The following is a 16,185-nucleotide window of genomic DNA, read 5'->3' as shown; positions in this document are numbered from 1 at the left end:
TGAAATTTCACTGTAAACAGTAGCACTCCTTACTGAAGCTTTTTTCCTTTTCACATTCTAACGAATTAGCAAGAACTGAAGATGGAGACAGCAAATAAATATCAGGTTATAGATTTGGGTTTTTTCAATTGTGATAATAAATGTCTTGAATTATCTTTTAAAAGGACTTTTCCTCAGCTCAGTGATGATACCTTGAGAGAACTATAATATCATCTAGGACTCTGCAATATTACAATATAAGCACTTCAGTTCTCTATTCAGTGTTTAAGCACTACTCTTCCTTCATTGTAGTAAGAAGTCAATTGTGTATTTTAATTGGATTTATGAGTCTTTTGCAAAGTATCTCTAGCAGTGCCTAATTAATGGCTATACAGCTATTCCTCTTTGCCTTGATAAAAAAAACATTAAGCTCTGTTTACAAGGCTTAAAAACCTTCAGACTTCATTCATATAAACACCAGTGTTCACACCCATCTATAAACACACACATCTCTAAATAAAAACCTTCACTGGCAGGGCAACTGAGCACTGGCAAGAGTTGCCCAGTGTGTGCAGTCTCCATCCTTGTGAGAAATTCAAGAGCTATTTAGACATGGTCCTGGGCAACTAGCTTTAGGTAGCCCTGCTTGAGCAAGAGGGTGGACTAGACAATCTTCAGAGGCTTCTGCCAATCTCAACCACTACATCATTGTGTATTTGGGAGGTACTAAAGGAGAGACTGAAAAAAATTCAGCATCAATAACACAGAGGAAAAACAAATTCTACAACTCCGGTTTCCTCAGCAGTGCTAAATAGCAATCATTTAACAGGAAAGTATATGACAATCACTAAGAAATACAAATGCACAAGTATTTGGTCTGATTTTAATATCTGCAGAGCATGTGCACACTGAAGCTAGCATGACGAGTTAAAGGATTACTGCATTTAGAAACCATCTATTTCTCTCTTATTTAATAGCTGTTACCATCGTGTTTAGCTGCTGCTGCTCCTCCTGCAGATGGGAATTCATTGATATGATTAAATTTGATGGTATGATAATGTATGGTAATCGTGATTAATCAGAAGCCCACTAGCAAATGGAGGATGTTGGGTATTATGTCACCTGCATTTTAAACCGCATTCCCTCTATGCCAGCCTGACAATATTTGACAGCTGGAGGGATCTCATGCTGCATCTGCTTGCTACTACTTATAGATCTGATAAGAGAAAGTGCCCATCATTCCTTCACTATCTTAAGTGCTGTAATTATAGGGCTTTGCAGTCAAGTTGTGAAAACAGTAACTGTTAAAAACGAAAGCTTTTTGCTAGCTGCTGAACAAGCTCTGTCTCACATCTGCAAGGACTATAATCTGAAAGAAATGTAATTTGATGCAGCAGTCTCATTCAAACATGATTTGCATGAAATGCTGTATAAAGCACTATCCAAGAAATGTCAATCAACACCACCTGATACCATGTATCCTGTTAAATGAAAACAAAATGCTTTCTGCACTACCTGTGATCTGTCCCTGCTACACAGTAATAGAATGAAAATTTCATTTACTCTTACTCATTACAGTAAAGCCATAGCTAAAGCAGAATAATTGTGAGGAAGTAGGAGGATCATTTTCACAAGCAGCTTTCCAGTAACAGTTTGTCTCCTACACACACATTGTTGAAAACATGTACTAGTTACTACATACTGTTACTTAAATAGCCATTTTAAATGATTGACTGTACTCAAGATGCAGGACAGTTTACATTGTCCTTACTGTGAATATTGCACTTAGCCACAACCCTACTAACAGTTGTTAAAACCCTTATTCATGCCGTAACTCACAACCGAGTTTGAACTGATGGACAGCAAAAAAATTAATTACTCCCTATTGGCAATTCCCACAACAAAAAGTAAACACTAATGCAAGAGTTTTGCTTTCAAAAGCACTGCAAAATTCTACATACTGCAAAAAGTGTTACCAAAAAGGTATAGCCACAGACCCAGGCACACTGTAATATCCACTTAATGAACCCAAGTTTGCTAAAACGGTGTTGCAGGCTGATCCAAGCCAGCTTAAGGATCACTCTGGGGAAAAAAAGCAATCAACTGTATTCTAAAATACCTTTTATTAGTAATTTATACAGCACCAATATATTGCTTGTTTCAAGCAAGTGTGCATGAAGAACAGCAACCTCTGTTTTAGGCAATGACTGGGCACCTGTTCAGAAAACTCTCAGATTAAACCTCAAAGATGTGTTTAAAAACAGTGTCTGAATTACTATCAACACCTGAAAGCAGAATTGAAAATCAACATTTCAGATACAGTGAGAAAAAGCCCAAATCAAAACTATCAGCTGCCTTTCACAGCATCCATTCAAGACAACACCTGATGCTGAACAAGAATATGAAGAAAGCTTACTAAGGTTCCTGCAGTTTAAGGCAAAACAAAAAAACACACCCCAAAACCAACCAACCAACAACAAAAACCCACAAAAAAAACACACACATACAAAAAACCTGCCACAACAAATTTAAAAGGCAAGACTTCTTTAGGATAAAGATGGTTTTGAAAAGGAACTGTAAAGTTCCAAGAGCAAATCATGCCAGAACCTCCTGGGAAATGAAAAGACAAGTGATGTGGAATATTCACAGGGGCCTGAGGACAAGTTGCTCTATTATAAAGTCTTATTTCTATACTGAAAGCCACATAATTTATGTTATACAATTCCATTTTTTTCATGCTTAAATTCAACATTTATCTAAACAGCACTCAGTGCACTAAGGTGCCCTCTCAAGACAGAAAAGATTTGTGCATTAAAAAATGTCAGGGCCTTCCCAGCATAAATTTCTCTGGCAGACACTAGTGCTACTGCAATCTTGTGCTTCATGGCACTTCATGCCCAACTTCAGCACTGAAATTCAAGTTGATCGAAGTTAGTAAAACATGTCTATGAGATGGACAATGGACCAGTTCCCACCACACCCAGGGTGTCAGAGTAAAAACAGATAAAATCAGAATTTATCCCAATTTCCTGAAGATTCTCTTGGTGAAAGGCTAACATGCATTAACAGGCTCCACTCTTTCTGAGGCAGTCTCAGAGGAGGGCAGGCGTAAGGGGAACAGCCTCAGATTCGAGGAGTTGATTTCTTCTGCCTTGAGCAGTGTGATGCAAGTTCTCCTTAACTTCCTCCTCACTCCCAGTGCTCCACTCCATCCCCAACTTTGGATACTATGGATAGCTCACAATTTTTGGCTGAATACAGTTGATAGTGAAAAATACTGGAAAAATACTGGCATCTACTATGCTTGAAGATTGAATTACTATCAGCTGCAATCACTTGAAGAATACTGTGTAGTTGAGACAAACAGAAGCCTTTCTTTCAAGTCCCAATTACCACAAGTTCACCACATTTCTCAGCTGTAACATGCCTCTGGATCCACCACTTCAGTCCTCATCAGCTGAATACAGGTCACAAGTATCATTCACACAGTCACCCTGAATGCTTACAGGATAAGTGATGATCAACAACTTCCCTGCTTGATTCAGTATGATTGTAAATGTTAAGACAAGTCTCAGTGGGGAACACAGATACATTCCCTTATGCCCTTTCTAGTACTTCCTCCCTAAATATTTTAGGAATTAACCTTTAGGAAAGAAATAATTAAACAATGAGCAATTTTCAAGTTTAGATTTGAAGTTAAATGAATTTAATCAGTCCCAAGTTCACACAGGCTCAATTCTGATCAACATTACCCTGACCTAGTACTACATTAGTTCTTATAATTCAGAAATCACATCAATTGCTAACATGCTCATTACAACTTTGTTCAACTCTTCATTACATCCTTCTGAAGAAGGTTGTAAGAATTAACTGCTACATGGTTACAAGTCACTTCGTTAGCCCTAAATTAATAAAAGCTGGTTTCCAGTGGATTTATGACTTGCAATTGATTAGCTCTGATTGAAGCTCTTCCCATCTTCAGAGTACACACAGGCTGTCTGCACGCAGAAGTTTCTGTCCTAGGTAACGTAGAAACTCAGAGGCTATTTTGCCTTGAGTTACGGCACTTGCAAAACTTTCATTACCCTTAATGTTTCCACCTCTGCTACATCCAATCAAAATAAACCATCAATTTCAAAGTTGTAGGGACAAAGAGGCTACAAATATTTAATTCTAAACCTACAGATTATTAGAAATGAAACAGTAAGAAAAATCAGTTGACTACTACCCTTTGATTAGGCAATCCTAAAAACAAGAGCAAATTCACCTTATTACATATCCAGAGATTCTTTCTACAATGGGGAAAAAAGATGAATCAACTCTAGTCTGGAACACATCTTTGATCTTTTTCAAATGGCACGTCAAAGTTGTCTAACCACTGCCATATTGTTGTAAGTCAACAGATATACATAAACAAGTGAGTTATAATGACACTAAGGCATCTGACAGGTAATACAGCAAAAAAAGGTAGTTCTGCAAGATGAAACGTTAGTCAGAAAGTAAATTTGCCTTCAACTCAAGAGCTAACACACTACATTTAATAAAACAAACATGAGGTATGTACACAGTGACACTTAAATCCTAATCCTAATATGACTGATAACCTGTGCAAAATTTATAAAGTACTTCATAAGGGAAGTCCATGCTATACCCCTTTTATAACTCACTGAGTCATGGAGAGATTAAGTAACTTTCTCAGGGTCATATCACAGTATCACCAAGGTTGGAAGAGACCTCAAAGATCATCAAGTCCAACCTATCACCACAGACCTCATGACTAGACTATGGCACCAAGTGCCATACATTAGGATACTAACTGAAGTAGAAAAAAACAAATCACACTACTGGATCCTCTTAGTTAGGGTAGCCCTCCTCCTCTCTCTATAAAAAGAATTCCACTCTTTGCTAGTGCATTGCTTACATAAAAAGGCAGCAAGCCGGCAAGTACTTTGTACTTTCCTCCAGGCACAGAGAGCAAATGTCCTACCAAAAATGTTTCATCCATGTTATTCACTTTTCATAAAATGTTGCATACAGTATTAGCTGGGTTTACACTACTTCTCAACTTGCAAAACCAAAAGTGAATCTAATTTCACAGTCAATCTAAAAAAAACCCCATAATTGCCAATTTTTCCACACCCATGTAAACACACTTCAAAGATGGCAGGCAATTACAATGCCTCCATGTTATTCCTTACCCTTCAGTTTCTTTTCCATCCCAAGTTACATTTATGGGTAAAACAACTCCATGCCAAAGAAAGCAGGTGCAAGATACTTGTGTCCATAAAAAACAATCAGAATTACTTTTCAAAATGTAAGGGCTCCACACAACACTAAGGATTGCTGAAAAACTCGGCAGTGTTTTTACACAGAAAAATGTCTCCAAGAGTTGATGCTGAAGATATATATATAACATGAATTTACTTAATGAAACTACTGTGGGTTTCAGCTTAACATTTTCCTGTTTCACAGAAGAAACACAGCAATTTTGAACCTCAGTTACTGTACGAAATCTGGGCATCAATTCCTCAGCTCCACGTCCCATACGGGAAACATCCTGCCTCAAACACAACCAGGTATGCACACAGCAAAAGTCTCAGCAGGTTTCCGAGATCTCCTTCTTTCGAATACATCTAATCTCTATGCACGCAATTTACTGTGTGGTACCACACAGATGTTCACAGAAATCCACTTTCCCCCTTCCACACTGCACACATTAATTAGCAGGGGACTATTTTTGTGTGCCTTCTGCATTTGTGAAACACAACATACGGGTCTTGAGTTGGAAATATTTAATGCGGTGGCGCATACATTACTTCTGCTTCTTTTGATACTCTGCTGTCCTAAATTTTTAGTTCAAGTGGTTTGCAAAACGTGAAATGATGAGAAAAGGTCTAGAAGCATGCTCTCTCTCCATTCAATAAATTAATAAGAAAAAACAAATTTAAAAATCAAGTGAATTAGCACAGTGAAGCAGCTAAGTGTCTTGTTTGTTTGAGAAGTTAGAAACAAGAGAAAGCAAGGTCATGCAATGGCATTCCCATTTTTTATACCAAAAAAACACATAAGGGCATTTAAATGCCTGAGGCAATGATAAAAATGACTGCTGAATTTCACAATAAATATATATTACTGCTTTTTAAGCTTAGGGATTATTTAAAATAGCCTTTTACTATATCAAATAAAATAAGGATTCTATTTATACAGAAAGCCAAGTAATAAAATGAAGCCCATATTCCTTAAGACAAGATGCATTCATGCCTCTCCCACTGGAGAGACTGTTTCAACAATTTTACAGTTAAACAGAATTAATTCTACTCTCAAAAATCCATTGACCTTAAGCTTTTAACAAACATTTTCAACTGCAGAGTGTATTGTCAATATTTACAAATCCTTAAAATTATATTTCACTAGAACAGCTTTTATTTGCTATATTAATATTTCCTTGCAAATGTATGCTTATCCATATCAGAGAAGAAGAAACAGCTGCTACTCACAGGAAATCTCTGGGGTCCTACAGCAGGTCTTGGCTGGGCTGGAACTGGCAGCAAGGGCACTGAAACAAGAAGCACCTTTTAACACCATTTGTTTTACCTAACAGTTGTTGCTGTTCTTTCCAAAAGCAGTTGCAGTGAGAAGCCATGATTAAAACCTGTGTTTACCCTCACATGCCACAGTTCCTACAATTAACTTTAAGCAACCATTCCCTCCCCTGCAAAGTGCAACAGGGCAAAGGGGATTCTCCTATTTAATTTAAATAATTTAATTCTGCATTTTCCAGAATTAAATTGCTCCTTGTTGGAGAAAGGAAAACCAGAATACTTACTCAGCCAAAGGCATCTCTTAGACAGAGCTGACAGAGTCTCTAATAGTGATTTTAGAACAGAATTGGAGCTGTTCAGTCTGGAGAAGAGAAGGCTCTGAGGTGACCTAATTGTGGCCTTCCAGTATCTGAAGGGGGCCTACAAGAAGGCTGGGGAGGGACTTCTCAGGATATAAGGTAGCGATAGGACTAGGGGGAATGGAATGAAGCTGGAGGTGGGGAGATTGAGGCTGAATCCGAGGGGGAAGTTCTTCACCATGAGAGTGGTGAAGCCCTGGAATGGGTTGTCCAGGGAGGTGGTTGGGGCACCATCCCTGGAGGTGTTTAAGCCCAGGCTGGATGAGGCTCTGGCCAGCCTGATCTAGTGTGGGGTGTCCCTGCCCATGGCAGCGGGGTTGGAACTAGATGATCCTTGTGGTCCCTTCCAACTCTGACTGATTCTATGACACTATACCATGATTTTATGTTTCAAATACATGATTAATCTGCCTTCACTGCTTCACACCCCTCAAGACTTCCCAGGTCTCTCCCACTCTCACTACTAACTTCCCATGACAAGCATGAGACTATCTGATATAAATCACTGCTCATAGGAGGGTAAAATGAGGCAGTGGAAATTGACAGCAAGCAAAAATTAATGGCCTTGCCACCATAGTGGTATATGCAACTGTGATCACAGCTTGTGCTATCACAGAACTGCTGATCTCAGATGAAAGACTACTACTTACTAAACAGACAGCAAGAACAATTAAGAGGATCCTTTCAAGAAAGCCTCCAAAAATAGTATTTCAGGGAGATTAGCTTGGATGACTTGTCCATGCAACTGTATTGCAAAAGACCAGTCACAAAAAAGTATTACCCAAAATACTCAGTATTATGGCACAAGGCACAAAGCACCTATAGCTGGATCTCCCCTGGGGACAGACTCTATGTTTCAGTCCCCAGTACAAAGTATAGTGACAGCTTTTCCATTTTTCAGTACACTTTATTTCCTTTCCAAGTTGTCTAATGGTTAAAAGTGCAAATGCTTCAATGCTAAATAAAAGGCTTAAGAGAAATAGCACTGAGTGGGTTTCAAATAGCACTGAACGTGTTTGCTCATTTACTAAAAAATGTCAGTAAGGTTATTTTTCTTCAGTGTGGTTTTAGCACTCTTGAAAATGATAGGAAAACATTTTCCACAGTATTAAACATTAACTGTGTAGACAACTACTGCATTACATTTTAGGTGCCTTAAAAATTACTTTTTCCATGGTAACTGAGGCAGAAGAATTAATGCATTATTGGTTATTTTTAGTTCACGTCCATGTCTGGCTTCTATCCACTTTTGTTAAGTACTTGTGCTTTACTAGTTCAGGGACTGATGGGGTAAACTAACTGCACCAGTCTTTCAGCACTGGAGGACCACATGCAAACTGTGTATCAGGTTACAGGAGAAAATTAAATAGTCTCATCTTGGCTTCTAGTGAACATCTGTCAATATCAAACAGCCACAGCCACCTGGAAAAAATTGACAGGGTGCTCTTGACAGGCCTAGGACTGAAATAGCTCAGGCATTACAGGTCAGGGAGGCACAGAGAAAAATTTCACAAGGTGGGAAGTGTAGAGAAATGTCAACTGAACAGGGCACTTGTGCCTATTTCAGTATCCTGCCTCTGGCAGTAGCATATAAGATATATATTTATTTTAAGCAAATGAATATAATACTCATGAAAGATGGTGGTTCAAACTCTGTGCCCTTTCAATCCTTGGACCCTTGCTGAAGCAGCAAAGAAGTCTCAAATAAGCATTCATTTTCCTGATGTCAAATATTCCAGAAGTTGAAACAGTATGTTTCAAAAACAATACAGCTACACTGTTGGGCAGTTTTAAGAAGATCAAATTGCTTGTGGCTGTAAATTCCAATGCTATGCCTGAAAAGATGCAGAAGCAATTCCTGTATTGATTGTTTAGGAGAATTATAATGAATTTTTTTCCCAAGACAGCCAACAGTTTTTAACAGGTAAATGGCATACTGATCTACCAAGCAGCCATAAACTGCTCATTAGTTTATGTCAGTTTTGGCAGCACCACAGCATCCTTGCAGGACATCATCAAGAACAAGAAGTTAATCTGTCTTTCATACCTCCTGATACCCTGAAATAAATGATGCTGCATGGGAAATATCCAGTCAGTGACTGGTCTGGATCTAGACTGCCTTTGTGGATCTCAAGTAGATGAACTACACTGAGGAGAACTTTTTAAAGGGAGTTTAGGACAGCTCTCCCTATGCTGGAATCGCTATCACTTGCCTGCAGTGACTGCTGAAAAATTCATCTTAATATGCAAATGCCACTGAAGAGTTTAGAATTATGCTCATCTCCCTGAAGACTACTAATTTCTTACACATTTTCATTAGATGTGCAAATGTATACTTTCATCTAACATAATTGTACTGCTGCAAACTAGAAGACTGAGATGTCCACTACTCTCAGCTACTGCAGAAGTCACACCTTCCCATACATGCTCTTTAATCAAGAAGATTAAAATTCTACAGATTGCATTGAAGGGGAAGCTGCACAGCTATTAGCAAAAATACTTATTCATCTTGTCAAGGACTTTTTCAATAAAATGGATAGCACAGAGCCATTTCATCTGAGCAAACTGCCATCCACAAAGATCTGATCTTCCTCACTGAGATATAGTTCTTACACTGCTCAAAAATGGATCACTCATTCTCCAGGGCTGCACATTCTGACAGGATGCCCTGTCGCACATGTAGTGGTAAGGCTGAAGCAAGCCTGAAGCCATGTAATGTGAAAGAAACCTCAGATAAAAGATACACTGGTATACTTTTGACATTAGGCAAAAGCAAAAATCCTCAGTAGCCACTGCTGGCATAGGGAAGCCACTTGCTAACCTAGATACAGAGGATTTCTTGACTGTTTCACAGAGACAGAGAAGAAGCATCTGGAGTAGCCTAAGACCAATTTTTGTTATTCACAGAACAAATGTGTTGCTTCAGAAGTGTTAGCAAGAGGCACAGAAGGCATAAATCCAAGACTAAAGGACCTTTCAGACTGTTTCCAGATAACCTGTCCAGATGCATAATTTGGTGGGAAGCACCACTTTTACTAGACAGGAGAAAGTAAAACAATTTGTACATCACAGCTACTATGAAACCATCTGTGAGAGGCCAAAAGCATCTCAATCAGCTCACAACACCCTACACCCAAATTCCTACTTTTCAATGGTCAAATAAATGAAGCAAAGACAGCACTAGCTTGGAGTTCTGCTGATTTGAAGGGGAGGTGGGGAAATACAGAAAACCTAATGGTAAAGATGTGTATTTTCTTTAGTTTATCTAGTCCAAACAGAATCACAAATCACAGATATGTACTACCTTTCTTTTTATCTTCTTAGGGATTAAATACTTCCTAAATAAGCAACAATGTTGATGGCTGTGCTGAGAGGTGCCCATAGAAGAGTAGCCCAAAGAGTGCTTGCGTTAAGGTATGGGCAATGAAAACAAATTATTTGCAGGCTGCAAATCAGTCATAAATGTGGCACTGAAAGGAGAACTGAGGGCATGTATCTTGTCAAATAAGGATAGCAGCTGGTACTTTTTACATAGCAATTACAGTGCAAGAAGTGCCTCATCATACTCTCACTGAAATAGGTGGGTGGTCATTCTGTGAATGCTTGGCTGAAGCTGGAATGATGTGGGAAATAAGCTGCAGTGCCTAGCTAATTTTGAAAATTGACATTTGCTACACCTAAAAAGCACACTCTCTTTTCAGTTTTCATTTTTAATGCTCTTTGCAGGCTTCACAGTAGAGTAACAAAAATGCTAAAGAATTTGAAATGGCTTCACTATTTCAGCTGGCCACAGTCCAACAACATTACGTCTTACTTCAGGCACAACATTTGATTCAAGCTTAAGGTGGGAGGGGTGGAAATCAGCCTGAAGCATATTTCCATGACAAGATCAACAAACAAGTTGCTGCATCTCTGGCAAAGAGTAAGATGAGTCATGCTCACGTGACTGGGAAGGTGTTCAGAAAGCTCACCTTGTACAGGTGTCACTACTGTCCCCTTAAAATGCGGATTTATGTGTATGTTCTTCGGTTGCTGAGGTGTCACTGGAGGTGGAGTCATCATTATTCTAGGTGTTTCAATCTGAGGGGGCATATGTAGCCCTGGAGGAGGAGAAGAATGATGCTGATGCTGCAAAGGAAGCAGAGATTGTAACTGTTGCTGCTGCTGCTGTTGTTGCTGCTGCTGCTGTTGCTGCTGCTGTTGTTGTTGTTGTTGTTGCTGCTGTTGCTGCTGCTGCTGCTGTTGGTGCTGCTGGAACAGACTCCTAACAGGTTGCTGGTGTGTTGGAATTAACCTCTGTGAATGAGTCTAAAGTCAGACAAAAGAACAAAGTCAACAGGCTTTAAAATTAAAGCATCCTAACAAAAACTAGCACAACACCAAGACACTTATGGAGAACAATTAAAACCTAATATGAACAAAAATCTTTTTCCTCATATTATCAATTGGAACTGTTAAGAACCATCAGCACAAGAAAGCAAAGAAACAGCTGAAGAACATTCATGAAAAGAGGAGAATGGTGAAGAACAAGCACACAGAGAATACAGACATTAATTAACTTATTTTTAACACTGAAAGCATCTAGTTTCATGCCACTGGAACCTCTTATGAACTGCAGTTAAGATATAATGTGATGATCATAGAAATCAGAGTCCCAGTATCAAAACAAATCAACTTTTGTTTCAAATATAGAAGAGACTCTGAAAAAACAGAGCTAGCAGTAGCAAAAGTCAAAACACAAGTTAGTTTAAGATATCAGTGCAGCCCACCTATCCAGGCTGCTTGAAGAAAAAAAATACTTTGAAGATACATTCCAAGGTACCTTTCTGTGGCATAGAAGAAAGTCTCTTTGCTGCTCAATACACTCAAACACAAATAGCCAAAATCAGTCATAAAATAAATTACAAAATGTGATGTTTCCCTTCAGAGACATTCTTCTGCTTCTGAACTCACTGATACTACACATCAGGCCTAGTCTAGTAACTTCCAAATAGTAGTGCAGGAAGAATCCTGAACAGGCATCTTTTAGTAATAAATAAGGCACTTTTTTATCAGCAGCCATACACATAAATAAAAGCAGCTACAAAGTATGCAGAAGATGATGTTGTGATGAGCACAAAAATGCTTACAACATTTAATATCAAAATAACTAGCAAAGACTGTAGCAATACAGAACAAAAAAAATATTCCACCTTCACTGTATTAAAAGCATGAAATATTCTACTGCAGGGCTCTCAACCGCTGATATCCACCAACTGCTGCTAGTGATCAGCACCTAGAGTTACTGCTGTTGGAAAAAATCCCCTTTGTTTAATACAGGTGACCTTGTCCTGCAAAGACATACACAGGCTTTGTTCTACAGTCTCAGCTTCCAGTGTATTTTATGACAATTAACAAAAGTAAGTGTGAGCCACTTCTTGATCACACACTTGCTGGGGTGCTTCTTTTCAATGGGAAAATTAGCATCTTTTAGTTTGTGACACAAAGCACAGGGTGTAAAAGGGGGGGTTAGGGAAAATCAACAAAAGCAAAGTAATAAAATCAAATTTCATCTAAAACCCCCAAGATAGTAATTAATTTATCCAATGGTGATTGCCTTCCTAGGGTTTTCTTTGCCTTCACAGTAGCAAGTCAGGTAAACAGATTTTAGAAGCATCAGCAAAAATAATAGCTTGCCAAAAAAACCCAAACTATTTTTAGCCTCAGTTTTAAAACTAAATTACTGTTAAGAATGTGGGACTGAACATGTATCCATGTTGCATGTAGAGGACTTCTCAAAGGAATTAACTATTCCTCCTTCTTTAGGCACATCAGTAAGTAAGCCTATTGTGAGAGTCAAAATCCAATTCTCATTTGGACAACTTGAGATTCCTCAGGTTGAGGTCAATAACAGCACTCAGCACGTACTTTCACAATCACCACGTTACACACAGATCATCTTGCCTAACACTGCCCTAAAAGACCTAAGAGACCAAAAAGTGTATTGGTGGAATATATATTCCACCTTTGTAAAGATTCATGATTTCAAATGCATTTCTTCATCATTTCCTGAAAACATGTTCAAAGAATACTGAGGATCAAAAGGTACCATTGTTGATGGCTGGGTTGGCAGCAGCGCAGGCCTGTGATCCTTCATTCTTCCCCTATCATTGTCTCTCCTTTGTTCTCCCATTCCATGGCACATAACCGAGCCTCCTCTTCGCCCTCCTCTCCTTGAGCCATAGCGTCCCTGTTTGAGCTGCCTTTCCCTCTCTTCAAATTCCAGTAATGCTGCCTTCGCTTCTGCAGAAAGCTCTGTTAAGAGAGAGAAGAGGCAATTAGCTTCATGCCAAAGATAGGAAAAACATCATGGAGGGGAAAAAAAGAAACACCATTGCTGTAACTACAGAAGCACCCCTGCAACTAACAAAATTTGCAGGCACTTTGATCTCCTTTAGGTGGCATGTTAACATTTCATTAAAGACATCTTTTAAAAGGAAAAGCACACTGGTACTCGTGTCTGTTGCACATGCAAAGAGCAGCAGGTAAATAAACAAACATAAACAGAAACATTTGGTTGTGTGGTTTTTTAAATGCTATTGATGTTTTCCCTATGCTGTAAGAGGAAGCTGTGGCTCCTCGCTTTTGTGTTCAACATTTCACTTACTTGAAGAGATGTCAGGCACTACAATGAAACCTCCACTAAACTTTAAAGGGTATGTTGAGTGTTCTGTCTGAACAGATTTTATCTGACAAATGGTTTTGTACACTGGCCTGTTCCAAAGAAGGGCTTTCTGGTCACTGAACTGGTTTTCCTCAGTATGTAACTACTTGATAATTATTCTACTGTATATGATTTAAGAACCAGCTGTAATTTACAAACAGTAATTCCAGTTAAGAGAAAGCAGCCTTGAAAATCTGTCCTTAGCTTAAGTCAAAGACATGGCCATTTTTAACACCCACCCAATTCTCATCACAAGTAAACACCAGAGAACAGATGGTACTCAATGAAGACTGCTAAATGTGCTTGAAATCTGGGAGAATATTGAATACATGAAAAGAAAACCAAGCAGTAACATGCCTAGGTAGTCAATTTACTCAAAAACACAGAGAAAGTGCACAACAAACTTCGAGAAGCACACTGTGACAGTAGGAGCATCACCACTCACAAGGCTTCACTTACTTAGAGGGGATGAATTTTAGCCCAAACATGCAGCTGTGGATTTTCCTATGTGCTGCTCAGATCCCTTATCATCGCTAAAATTGACTTCTATTTCTAGCAGGGCCAAATTAAACCACTGTATAAGAAACACATTCCTGACAAATACAAACATATTTTGAATTCATATAAATGGCTGTTTATGAAAGAATTTTCCAGCTAAAAACTCTGCTCTTAAAGGGACTGGGTACAAGGACCAATTTTCAGGACAGTGTTCTGACATGCTAACACTACACACAGTGGCCATAATATGTGAAGATCAGAACACAAACAATTTGTATCTGGCAGCTGAGACACCACTCACGTCTCCACATCACTACGCACCCTTCATCAAGAACACAGAACTGAAGTAATGAGAAAAAACTATTTCAATTTCTTGTGACTCTAATAGTCAAAGCTACTTAAACCACCATCTCAAACATCTTCATAAGTAATCTCAACTAGTCTCTGAAGTTGAGGATTGACAGAAGGGCAGAAAAGGGCAAGTGCCATGCATTCGCACTGCAGCAGTTGTTCTTACTTGGATACAGAATCTACCTGAATGACCAAACTGCAAAGACTGTGAAATTGCATGTCCTGGGTTTTGGGTGTTCAGCACCTGCAGAAAGCAGGGGCTCTATCCTTTTTCAAAGTTTAGAATCTGCAGACTGTCTAGGAACACAGCAAATATGACAGAATCCTAGAAACCCAAGACCTGCCATACAGCTTCCTATTTCATTTCTGTAGGTTGGTGCCAAGTTTCTCTATCTCCTTCTTTCTCCCCTCTGACACTGCAATTCGGTGGCATGAAGCCTTAATTTACAACCACAACAAATACTCCTATAAAATGCTACCTTTGCCCTAGCACCTGTTTCAGTACATTGCAGAGCCCAAGACAATCAGGTGTTACCAGGAATATTTAACAGCATGCTTAGGAAGGGGCAAGGAATCACACTCTTTCAAGTCTCAGTAGAATACTCAATGTGCACATGGTGGATTTGTGAGGAAAACCAGACAAATGTACTCCTGTCCAAAGCAATCAAAAGACACAACTAAAAAAAATAGAATTGGTTTAACAGGAAAAACAAAGCTCTAACTTCAAGTCTCATTCCTGTCCATACCTGCAGCAAGTTCAGATTCTCCCCAGGCTTGTTAAATGTGAAAGGGCTAACACAGGCATTTAGTTGGTGTGAAGGAAAGAGAGACAATTAGCTTTCATATACTTAAGGGAAAAAATGCTGCCACTACACTGTAAAGCTATAGCTCTCCTGCCTTTAATCAGAGAGGATCCACATCCTGCAGGGCATTCTGGGCACTCTGCTAGTTGGGTTTTCTTCTTACCCCCGCCCCGCCAAGAACAGGGCAAGCAGTGCAATTTTTCTGCCGTCTTCCATACTACAACTCTAAACTCAGAAAGGCAATTTGGAAATCAAAGTTCAGTCATTGCAAGAAGTTATCTACCACTGATATTCACTCAAGATGATAAGAAGCTAGTTCTGATTAGATTAGAAGTCGCATGCAAGGAAAGCAATTCTTAATGAACCCGGGAATAGAATTAGGCTTCTTACAAGGCAAGATCATGTCTGAATGTCTCAGTCTCTTGAGCACCTATCAAAGGTCACTGAACAGAAACAACTTGAGAAGAATGGGCTGCTCCAAACAAAATTACACACTCATGAGAATACTCCACATTTTTTATCAATTTTTTACCAGCACACACCTATTCTCATCTTGACTGTACAGTTCTTTCACACACAGTTAATGTAGTGAATCAGCAATTATTTTTCTAGTGTCTCCAAGTGTCAAGATTAATTTCACTATTGCTGGTAATAAAATGGTTTCAAATGACATCTTTAATCAGCAAGTAAGAATGCACTCCTCCAATAGAGACAAGCTGTCACGAAAGGTCACCAAAATGTGACAGGATGGAAATTACGTTTGTAACTTCAACTGAAATGTTAATTCCTCTTTAAGTGTTTTCTCAACTCTGTTCAGATTTTGAAGTAAGGAGATGTAGCTCTGTAATGAAGTTTCATTTTTAAACCAGTAGCATCTGTAAAAATTTGCTCTATAATCTCAAAAGCAAGCAGGTATTTCTAAGCAAGCATGTATTTTTTGCTGTTTCATG

The 16,185-nt window shown here is 38.9% G+C and overlaps 1 protein-coding gene across 8 annotated transcripts in view; it reads right to left on the bottom strand.

The window, feature by feature from the left end:
* Window positions 1-16,185, bottom strand: part of RBM33 (RNA binding motif protein 33) — an 85,094-nt gene that overhangs the window by 41,336 nt on the left and 27,573 nt on the right. For 7 of the 8 annotated variants that reach the window (XR_010988297.1, XM_068146000.1, XM_068146002.1 and 4 more), the window contains exons 8-10: window positions 12,969-13,174; window positions 10,852-11,188; window positions 6,477-6,535 (exon numbers count right to left, since the gene is read on the bottom strand). Coding sequence is in view for 7 of the 8 variants with exons in the window: in XM_068146000.1 (XP_068002101.1) it covers window positions 6,477-6,535; window positions 10,852-11,188; window positions 12,969-13,174 (602 nt within the window). In the remaining variant the exon portion in view is untranslated. The remainder of the gene's footprint in view (window positions 1-6,476; window positions 6,536-10,851; window positions 11,189-12,968; window positions 13,175-16,185) is intronic. The other variant, XM_068146003.1, reaches the window with a different exon arrangement.

This window comes from Melanerpes formicivorus, unplaced genomic scaffold, assembly GCF_026170545.1.
Source record: "Melanerpes formicivorus ecotype bairdi unplaced genomic scaffold, bMelFor1.0.p_v2 SCAF_13, whole genome shotgun sequence".
Classification (NCBI taxonomy): domain Eukaryota; kingdom Metazoa; phylum Chordata; class Aves; order Piciformes; family Picidae; genus Melanerpes; species Melanerpes formicivorus.
The sequence above is the reverse complement of the archived record's forward strand: the minus strand, read 5'-3'. Positions and strand labels throughout refer to the sequence as shown.